The 11614-nt window shown below is 37.6% G+C and overlaps 1 protein-coding gene and 1 long non-coding RNA gene across 2 annotated transcripts in view; one reads left to right on the top strand and one right to left on the bottom strand.

Moving 5' to 3' along the window:
- Nucleotides 1-1025: 1025 nt before the first annotated feature.
- Nucleotides 1026-3585, bottom strand: LOC140398394 (uncharacterized). The gene is made up of 2 exons (XR_011937474.1): nucleotides 3551-3585; nucleotides 1026-1166 (listed from the first exon to the last, which is right to left on the bottom strand). It is a non-coding gene; the product is annotated as an uncharacterized lncRNA (long non-coding RNA).
- Nucleotides 3586-4802: 1217 nt separating this feature from the next.
- The window catches only part of gh1 (growth hormone 1), an 81101-nt gene continuing 74289 nt past the window's right edge, over nucleotides 4803-11614 (top strand). The window contains exons 1-2 of the mRNA XM_072487036.1: nucleotides 4803-7103; nucleotides 10408-10546. Coding sequence (XP_072343137.1) covers nucleotides 10472-10546 — 75 coding nt within the window. The 5' untranslated portion in view covers nucleotides 4803-7103; nucleotides 10408-10471. The remainder of the gene's footprint in view (nucleotides 7104-10407; nucleotides 10547-11614) is intronic.

Here is an 11614-nt window from a genome sequence, read left to right as displayed (position 1 = left end):
TTATTAGAGTCGTAGGATAGGATTTTAAGTCACAATTTCACAGGTATCTTTGACGTACAGCATCTTGCTTGAAGCTGATATGTCAGCCTTGTTGTGAAACAAAGTATTCAGATAATGAATAACTTTCAGCATTTGAATGGCAATCTATTTTAAACGCTCCATGCAGTTAATACAAGTAATGAATGCTGCTCGATGGACAAGGTTTTAAAAAAATCAGTAAATGATAAAGAAAGAAGAGTTGTCAACATAATCAATTTTATTCTTCACAGAACAATCAGGCAAAGAAGACTGAAGAAACAGAAACGTACCATATGTATGAGGTATGAAATAAACAAGGGGGCCAGTTTAAAAACTATAGTTTAAAAAACGACCTGCAGAAATGCATACTTAAACCAAATGATGCGAGAGGTATTTGTGCTGTTGCAGGTATTTTGATTTCTTTTGGCGCTGGTGTTCCAGCTTCCAGCTGTGGTGGTACGGCGACAAAGTGGCTAGCACTGCTGTCTCACAGCACAGGCACCTGGGTTCGATTCCGGCCTTTGGTGACTGTCTGTGTGGAGCTTGCACGTTCTCCCCGTGTCTGCATAAGTTTCCTCCTAGTGCTCTGGTTTCCTCCCAAAATGCAAAGATGTGAAGATTGGCGGATTGGCCATGCTAAAATTGTCCCTTAGCATACAAAGGTATGCAGGTTGGGTGGGATTACGAGGAAAGGGCAGAGGCGTGGGCCCACGTAGGGTGCTCTTTCAGAAGGCTGGTGCAGACCCGATGGGCCAAATGATCCCCTTCTGCACTGTCGGGCTTCTATGGATTTTACTAAACATTGGTGATGAGGACATAGTTCAGATAAATCAGTGTCATCAAAAGAAATTGCTGAGTAGCCACAGAATATGACTATTGCAACACTATGGTGGCCACAGGCACTAAATCCTAACAGAAGACATCTCAGACAATACCAGGTAAATGTAGTTCACAGGCATGTATCTACTGAATAACCATCCACAATCATTCAGTGACAAAATAAAACATTCAGGTTCTGCTTCTCATCTTATAATTTTAGCAACATATGCACGCCAAGGCACATGAACATAAAATCAAAATACTGCAGATGGTGGAAAACCGGCATACACGCAGACAATTCTCCAAATATTCAATGGGGCTGGCTGCTTCTGTGGAGAAAGAAACAGAGTTAGCATTTCAGTGCCTGACCTTCCATTAGTTGAAATATACATGCATATGCCATGTGAATCTGAGTATTGAGATCAAATGCTTTTAATATTAGCATCATTGACTTCTTTAAAACATATAATGATCAGAAATGGAATTGACACAACTGGATTCCCAATGAGAGGATATGTAATGATGTAATTTAACCATTCAAATGTATAAATACATTACTGCAATGTTAGAGCATTGAATCTCTAACTATATTTCTATTTCTCGGGCACAAGAGAATAAATACAAAAGCCCAGAATCATAAAAATCCACCAGCACTACAGTAAAACTCTCAAACCGGTATTGAAAGTGAGATTGGTGTCTCGCCAAATTGCTCAGTGAACAAAACAAATGCAACTTGAACCATCTACTAGCTCTATACAACACTAATTTTATACAACTGCCACCATCTTCTAGCTTCTGTTAGAGCCCTGGGAGAGAAACCCAACAATTTGTAAAACAGTGAGAGAAGGATACTTCACACCTCAGGAGTGGTAAGACTTGACCAATCGGTATTTTTTATGTTAAAACAAACTTTAGTTTAAACACAGGATCAATTGCATTGGTAACAATGTAACAGCTTTACAGTTAACAGTTCAAACAGTTCTTAAATAAAAGGAAGAAAAATAACTTACTCCCTACATCTGCAACTGAATGTATATTTCAATTGAACAAAACAATATAGTTCAAAAACCACTTATAAATGAAGTTAACAATCAAGTGTACTTGTTTTTCTCTGTGCCAATACCTTGGAGAGAACCTTCCAGGAGCCAGCCAAATCCTTGTCTTGTCAGACTAAAATCCTATGGCAAACTGCAAAACTACAGACAGACCTGGCTTCACCCCTCAATTACATCATAAGGCATTCTTCAGTCTCCACCCACTGAGATGTCTCATGACTTGTTTATCTGGGACTAGACACCATCCCTCACAAATTAACTATACCCCAGGGATCCTCCATCCATCTGTAAACAAGTAAATGGTTAGAACCAATGATTAATTCCTCACTTTTATGACCCCTTAATCACAGCTTTAGCAGACATACTATTGCCTGTGTATAACTTAAACCAGGGTTTTTAATAACATTACTGCAGCAAACATAAAATATAATATAAAACAATTTCTTACATCCATCACACTCCATACATTAATCTTATAGTGCTGCCACCGTCTTCTAGCTCTGTACAACATTAATTGTATACAGCTTGCACCATCTTCTAGATCTATACAATACTAATCTTATCCTACTGCCACAATCTACTAGCTGTATACAAACATTAATCTTATACAGCTTGCACCAGCCACTAGCTCTATACAACATTAATCTTATATCGTTTGCACCATCCACTAGCTCTATACAATACTAATCTTATGCAACTTGCACCATTCTACTAGCTCTATTTGACACTAATCTTATACATTCCACAGAACATTGTGTTTAACCCCAGATGCAATCATTCTGAGTCAAAGAGGCAAGGACCAGGCTAGATCTACAAAGTTAAAATACTCAGGCATAAGCTTTTACCAATTCTGGAACCTACAGCTGGAACTCCAACTGCAAGAGGCAGGGCTGCCAATATAATCCATTCAATTGATATTCATCATCAGGACTTTCAACCACGTTGGATTTGCTTCTTTGACCACAACAATATATACGACCCTGAGTCATGCAGGAACAGGAGGCTGCATCGCCCTTACTTGCATTTATAGTATATATCTGTTGATTGTGGGTGGGGATAGGTGGAGCCACAAGTAGAATGTTTCCAATACCAAATATTTGTCAAGCAAAATCATTGCTTCCTGGCTAATCATGGCGAGCTCAGAATACCACATGCTAAGTTATTTTAGCATCTAGACTAATCAGCAATATTAAACAGAACATTTCTGAAATTTACATTTTCCAAAAATTAAAGTACATATATTTATTTATTTTTTTAAATCCTGAATTTAGCATATTTGTCGCACTTTGCCAAAAATATTATTTTTTTTAAAATTACACTAGCTCAAAGAAAAAATATATCAATAAAAATAGTACTTCTTTTAAAAGCATTTCTTAAAAGAGAGGGAACAAACACAGCCATTTCTAGCTTGTTTCTTTTGACCTTGCTAACCTGACCCTTCCATATTGGAAGAGCTGGGTATGTATGTATGAGCAAGTGCCAATCAACTGGCAGATTTTTCTTAGCAAAAACAATTAGCATCCAATTGACCTCAGATAGAGGAATGAGATAATGCTATGGTCCTAACAAGAACAGTCACATTATATACAAGTTCACTTCAACAGCAGAATAATCCATTGGGAGTTAAGTGATATAATATCCATTATCCTTCAACTTACTACGACAATCAGCGAGCATCTTGTGATAATTTGTATGGTCCTTTGAATGATCTGTATATCAACTGTTTAATTTTTTAAAAATACACTTGCAGATATGTCATAATTGTTAAACCCATACTGTGAATTACATCACAAAAGATTATGGCCAACACTGGCAGTGGCTGTGAGCTTTGTAAATATTATATTGATTTCCTAGTGAGGATTGGCTGTTATAGGTGCACTAACCAAAGGAAGTGGTAGGCCAGAAGCTGGTTTTCTATCCATTCAAATGAATGAATGGAAACTTTAACAGTCGAGCAATATTATTTGTTGACTCTACTCGTCCAGTGAGAGCATCCAACTGGAGAATCCCCACTGTGATTCACAAAAATGATGGCTAAAAAAACATTCAAGCCTGACTGTCACAACACGTGGCATCAGGGTATGATTTATGTTTGATGCAATTCTTAACTGTGCTTCCACCAAATTTCTTTGCTGCTATTTTCACACCTGCATCAAGGTGGTAGGACAAGTTAGTACAAGCTCTCTCCTCTCAAAAATGGAACTGATCACAGTTTCTAATCATCCAAGCCCATCTGATAATATTAAAGGATTGTAATTACTTCATAAACAGTACTGTAAATGATTTATGAACCACTTAATTTAATTCAGCACTTTGGTGAATAATACTTCGCTCCTTCAAATGAAATTTGCAATAAAGCCTTTAGTGTTCATAGAATCATAGAATTTACAGTGCAGAAGGAGGCCATTCAGCCCATCGAGTCTGCACCGGCCCTGGGAAAGAGCACCCGTGCCTCCACCCTATCCCCGTAACCCAGTAAATTCCACCTAACCATTGAATTGTGGGCAGTGCAGTGGTGCCTATTTAGGCTAAGCATTGAGACTAGGCAAACTTGTTATAACCTTTAGCAGAACTAAAAGACTTTTGACATTATCTCTGTGAACTTTGATTGGATATAAATTGACTTTAATGTAAAAGAACAGGAATCTATCATTGGAATCTAATTAAGTTGCATGAATGAATGTAGCAGTGTTGGGATTTTACTCAAAACAAGTTATGTGAGAGTATGGGAAGTTTCTTGGCAGAATACAACTGTTTCTTAAAAATGTATTTTTGTTACATTTCAGGGTTTGGAAGTTATGCAGGCAGCAATGTATGAAGACATCGGCAATGTGAAATCATCTGATGCTAAATGGACATTAGGCGAGCAGCCTAATGAGTAAATTTCACAGTCATAGTCACCTGTGTCATGAACCCATAATGATTTTCCCCTGAACAATACTATAACAGAAATGGCAACATATTGAAAATAATATTATTGGCACAGGAAACAAACAATATGTAGAAAATGATCATGATGGATTACAGAAGAATCAACTGTAAATGTACGATGGAACAACAAATTTGCTTACAGGCCCCAAAACAGGGAAAAAGATTGGGTACTTGTGAAGATCATCCCATGCCCATCCATGAAGTATATATCAATTAATTGTTTGTTTGCCTTAATTCAGCTTTATAAGCTGCGCATATAAATGAGCCATACTTCAAGGAGAATAGAAACAAAATGATGAAGACATAAATCGCTGATTTGTAGGAACATTCTTGTGTGTGTACTAATTAATGGGTGAATTGATACATTTTGTCAATACAGACCATTTAACTAACTGTAAGTTATATACTGCATACTTGATAGGCAGGAAAATTATAGGTATATGCAGAGTGTGTTTGTAATTGATGCATAGACAGCCCAAAATAATGAAGGATATAACATCAGCTGAAAATACACACTTTGGTTACTCTCAATTCTTTGGGCTAAGTGCAATCTCTTCCATTACACGAAGGTTGAGTTTGTGTGCACTGTAGAGGAGGCTATTGGTAAGAAAGAGCAATGGTCATTTTATGATAGAGATCAAGGTGCTGTCCTGATATGGTGCATACAAAATCACACATGGATCGCACGTTATAAGGATGTCAAGTGTTGAGGCAACACCATAAACTGTGAGTGACACTTGAGCGATTTAGCAATGCCTTCTCAACCCCAAGCTGAGACACACTCCAAATACACTGTAACCTGTTCTTTTCTATACAGTTGACACAGGTGAAATTACTGGATGTAGAGAGCTGTTTCTTTTCTAATAATTGGTGGCGCTTTTGATTATTTTTCTTTCACATGTCAGTTTTTACGAACAAAATCAAATAATTTAACCAAAAACGATTGCATGCTGATTTTAACCAGCAGTGATATTGAGATATAAGTCAAGTAGGTTTGACCATGTATATATTGTACAAATAACTGAGTGAGAACATTGCTATTATTTACTAATAATGTGCTTAATTCCAAATATAATATTAACAGTTGAATTAAATTCTATTTTTAGCCATCTCCTTGCTGTAGAGCTCTTGGGAAAAGTGTAAATTTAAGGAGTTTCTTGTACTGTTACATCCTTGATATTCCTGATAAATTAACTGTTCTTGCGATATCTTCATCAAAGGCTGTATGTAGCCGAATTATAAAATAATTAAGGATTATTTCTTGTTATAGGTTTCCTTCTGACAGAATGTAAACAATTCTTACTAGCATTCAAAAAGTTCCAATGATATCATCAGACTCATTCGGCCCACTTCTCCCAGTTGATGATACAACTTCACACACCACTTGCCCATCTGACACAATGCTTTAGAAATGAGGCCAGAGTGCATTATTCTTTTCATTGGAGTTTACAAAGTAATGATAATTCTTTGGAACAGGAATAAAACGTGGCCGTTTCTCAGGGGTCAATGTTTCTTTTCACCAGAAATTCCCTACGTCCTTTACTCTCCAGAAATATATATAATTACCTTCTTAAAGCTGCTTACTACACCATCGGCCTGAATGGTTCTTTCTGATAACTTAACACTTAACTCTGCCTTGAATGAACATAATGTTCCACCTGACTTCACTTCTTATCCTAAGTTCTTATTTTTTATATTTTGTTCTCTGAAATTTGAACCCTTTAACCACATCAGGCAACAACTTGCTTTAATTGATTCTGTCAAAGACTTTCAAACTTGCTGTTTGAAGGATGTTGTCCACATCTTGTCCACGCAGTACTTGATGGAAAGGACTTCCACAATCACACAAATCAACAGCTTCTATTTAACACATGAAACTCTTCTCGAATATTAATACCCAAGTCCAGGTTGATCTTTGTAATTTCACCAATCAGGAAAAGGCAAGTTAAAGCAATGTTTTTCACTTCCTATGAGGTAATTGGTGTACTTTTGTCACCATGTCATGATGTCACACTGCTGGCTGCTGCTTGCTAAATTGTGCAGGGGTGAAATAAATACCAATGCAGGACTTTTTAACTCGTAAATTTTATAAAAACAGGTTTTCACAAGCAACTAAAGAGTATCAGAGGCGGATTTTCTGTTAATGGCTGTCCTCTGAACTGTTGAAAGAGAAAATAGTACAAAAATGTGCCTAACGTCATTGCCTTCAACGTAATTTCAGCCAGTAGGAGGTAGTGTTGCATCATGATCTGGTAGCAAATGCTCTAATGGCTTTTCATAGTAAGTGGAAAACATTCAGCTTTCTTCATACCATGATTTATCTGTGTGTAAAAATGAAGTGAGCGTAAAATGAATTAGAAATTTATTATTGGGCACATTCTGCCCATTAGCTGGAAATCTGGTCGTATCTGTGTAGTCCTTGAAAGTGAAAAAGCACTCTTATTAGGAACTTCTTTTTTGCTGGGAAACCAGAGCAGATCTAATAATTGTTTACAATTTACATAGATGATTTGGAGTTGGGGACCAATTGTAACGTGTCAAATTTCACAGATCACACTAAGATGAGTGGTAGACAAAGTGTGCAGAGGACATTGAGAGTCTGCAGAGGGTTATAGACAGTTCAAGTGATGGGCAAGGGCCTGACAGATGGAGTACAATGTTGGTAAATGTGAGGTCATCCATTTTAGTAGGAATAACAGCAAAATGGACTATTATTTAAATGGTAAAAAAAATTGCAGCATGCTGCTGTGCAGAGGGACCTGGGTGTCTTTGTGCATGAATCGCATGAATCGCAAAAAGTTGGTTGGTATGTGCAGCAGGTAATTAAGAAGGCAAATCAGTTTTGTCCTTCATTGCTCGAGGGATGGAGTTTAAAAGCAGGGGAGGTTATGTTGCAGCTGTATAAGGTGCTGATGAGGCCATGCCTGGAGTACTGTGTACAGTTTTGGTCTCCTTACTTGAGAAAGGATGTACTGGCACTGGAGGGGATGCAGAGGAGATTCACTAGGTTGATTCCTGAGTTGAGAGGATTATGAGGAGAGACTGAGTCGACTGGAACTATACTCATTGTAATTTAGAAGAATGAGGGGGGATCTTATAGAAACATATAAAATTATGACAGGAGTAGAAAAGATAGCAGCGGGAAGGTTGTTTCCACTGGTGGGTGAAACTAGAACTAGGGGGCATAGCCTCAAAATGAGGGGGAGCAGATTTAGGACTGAGTTGAGAGGAACTTCTTCACCCAAAGGGTTGTGAATCTGTGGAATTCCCTGCCCAGTGAAGCAGTTGAGGCTACATCGTTGAATGTTTTTAATGCAAAGATAGATAGATTTTTGAACAGTAAAGGAATTAAGGGTTATGGTGAGCGGGTGGGTAAGTGGAGCTGAGTCCACAAAAAGATCAGCCATGATCTTATTGAATGGCGGAGCAGGCCTACTTCTGCTCCTAGTTCTTATGTTCTTATGATGTAACTTTACTGTGTATCCATACATGTACTCATAGCAGAATATTCATGAGCTTGCTTTCTGTGCAACTGTTTGATCAACATATTTAAATTGACTAAAATTCTTGAGAGTGTTCTGAAACAGGAATCCTGGAGCTTATCAGAAAGAGTATTTACTGTTCCCTACATTCCACTGCTTTCCAGCCTTAAATGATATTAGTAGGATTGTGTGATCAATACCTCTTCAACCTGAAATCACATTCAGTCTAGAATGGTGGGATGAAAGTACCAATTTTTCATTAACAAAGTTTTAAATGGAAATAAGTTAAGGAGCTCTCAATTTATTTCTATTGGTGCTGCAGCAGAGAACTGCACGTAACTGCACGTAGGTTGACCATATCATTTTGAAAATGGAATATTTACACTGTTTTCGGCAGAGTTTAGGTGACATTGCTGAAGCAAAATAGAAAGATCTTTATCTACATCTGAGACTGATGCTGGTTGCTGAAAATGAAAATCTATTTCATTGCTCGGCATTAGGATCTTTCATTCCTATTAGCAAATATCAGGCAAAAATGAACTATAGATAAAACTTTGAAGTGCCAAACCCCTTATAAATTTTTGTGAAATTAATATATTGTTGCTTTGAATAACTAAGTCATGGGCTAGATTGCCATAGAGTCAGGAGACAGAATGGAGTTGTGAAAATGGCTTCCGGGACCTGTTTCCGGGATTCCCGACCCCATTCCCATGGATTATTATTTTCAGGAGAATGTTTTCAAGGTGCTGGCTCCATTATGGGGTTAGACCTGTTCTAGCCCTCTGCATGTTTCATGGAGTCGGGCCACCTTTCCAAAGAGTTAAGGTTCACGGCAGCTCAGAGGTGTCATGAAACATAGTCTACATAAGGGAACCTTTTAAAAGCTAAGTTAAAAAGGTTCTCACCATGTCAAGGTATTCTCCCTCCACCCCCTCACTCCTTATGGTTCTGCATGTCTCCCATGCCAAGCTATGGCACTTTCATGCCCATTTTTCCACTGTACATTGTATAGAACCAATGAACCCTACTGTGATAATAGGATGTTTAAAAACCAGTCATTCATTGACAAATTTCTGTTAAACAAAACTAATATTTATTACATCCCAAAAAAATCATCCAGATTCTTTAAATGATCAATAGCTGAAACTGCAAGCATTCAAAACCTCTTTATCTTGTATACATAAATATTGAGAAATTGACAGAAGAGATCAGAGCCAGAACTGTCAATCAAGAAATGTTCTCCTCTTGTGTCAGTTGTCTCGACATAATGTTCCAATGTCTGCATACGTAATGAATCTTGACTCGGATCCCAGGAATCAATTAACTGTTGAAATTGTGAGGGCTGGAGTGCCTTACTTTTCTCATAACTGGGGAAAAGTCCCACAGCACCAAGGGTAGCCTTTTAAACTTCCTGCTGAAGTACCTGGCAGCTGGTCCAAACTTTTTCCCAGTTCACTGGTTCAAATGCAGTGAATGAAAAATCCAATTTTTCTCGCACCTTCTCGAGGCAGGAAGGCCAAGTCGGAAATTTCACTCACTGCTGCTACCCACCTCAAGGTTGTAAATCCAGGACCATGTCTCTGGCCTACCCACAAGTTTGCCTTACCAAGTTTAATATAGTCTCCATTCATATCCATTATCATGCGATGTTAGTTAGCACCTAACGGTCAAATAAAAAACATACAGAATAGACCACCAGGTTTACTAAATATGCCTGAATGTATCAATAATGTAACTTGCACTTTGCCCACCCAATCCTTCTAACAATACTGTCTCCTGGGAGATGAAAAAAAAAATCAGACTTTGAATTTTAAAATGGTTTCCATTAGTTAAGTTCCTAGAATACAAAATTAACAAAACTTGATGAATTTAACAATAACAAAAACGATTGGACAATATTGAAATAGGAATTTATATTAATCGAGATGTAGAATTACATTTTGTGAGGAAGGACATTATCCCCCTTCAAAAAATCCACAATGTGCCAGCTGTCTTGTATTTAATGTCCCTTATATGTCAATCAGGAGAAGTGACCGATCAGGAAATTGTGCCCAAATGCATTCTGATTGGCTAACTTTACAATTAAAACAATAATCCTGCAGTATATACTCATCACAGCATCAAACATGGAGGCAGAAGCCAGCAGAAAGATTTTCCAATTTACAGATGAAGAAAAAAATAATAATTGAGAAACAAGAGAAAGCAACAAGTAGACCAAGCAGCCAGTCAAGCTATTCAAAGGTAAAAAAAAGTTACATTTATTAAGCTTTTTAACGTAATAGAGCACATAGATTTCTAACGCTGACATCTATTTTTATGTTAATGTTTAAATCATTTCACCTTAAACAATTAAATTGCTAAAAGTGGAATATTTCCTCATCATCTCTATTCTTTACAACTGTTGAATTTTATTGGTTTACATGCACTTTGCTGCACAAGAATAACGTTATCACTCTATCACTGATAGGCCCTAACTTAAAAGTAAGGGGTCGCCCATTTAAGACAGAGATTAGGATATTTTCTTCTCTCAGAGTGTCATGAGCCTTTGCAACTTCCTTCCTCAAAAGGCAGTGGAAGCAGGGTCTTTGAATATTTTTAAGGCAGAGGTAGATAGATTCTTCATAAACAAGGGGGTGAAATGTTATTTGGCGTAGGCAGGAGTTTGCAGTTATATCAGCCACAATCCTATTGAATGGTGGAGCAGACTTTAGGGGCTGATTGGCCTACTCCATCTCCTAATTTGTATGTTTGTGTACTTACTGGGTAGTGAGGATGAAACTTTTAACAAAACCTGAGGGTACCGATAACACACAGCAGAATCTGTGTGGAGAAGAGACAAGTTAACACTTTAGACTTTAGTTTTCTATTGTTGCAAAATCATTGTTACTTGCCGCCAGTCTTCTCAATTGTTCTGATTTAATTGAAAGGCCTTAAAATTAATAAATAGTGCAGTTGGGGAAAACTTAAATGCAAGACTTCCAAGCATGTCATATAGCTTTGTCTTGGTTATTTAGGCAAACATCCGAATCGCAGGCCACCTACACATAATAGGACAGTAGGTAAAGCAGCAACTAATGGGCCTTGTTAGTGAGGACACAGCAGGTAATTTCCAAGCTCATACTATCAGGTTCTAAGCATCTAGAATGAACATAATGTACACTCTCAATTCTGGAAACCTGCAATTTGTTGTTATAAATGTTTCTTAACCATGCTAATAGCAGGCCTAAGCCTTTATTGGAACACATTGTTTCAACATTTACTTAGGTCTTGCAAAAATCATGTGACTTTTCGATCTTTACCACACCACTG

This window comes from Scyliorhinus torazame, chromosome 21 (genome assembly GCF_047496885.1).
Source record: "Scyliorhinus torazame isolate Kashiwa2021f chromosome 21, sScyTor2.1, whole genome shotgun sequence".
In the NCBI taxonomy this organism is placed as follows: domain Eukaryota; kingdom Metazoa; phylum Chordata; class Chondrichthyes; order Carcharhiniformes; family Scyliorhinidae; genus Scyliorhinus; species Scyliorhinus torazame.
Note: the sequence above shows the minus strand (reverse complement) of the source record. Positions and strands in the feature narration are given on the sequence as shown.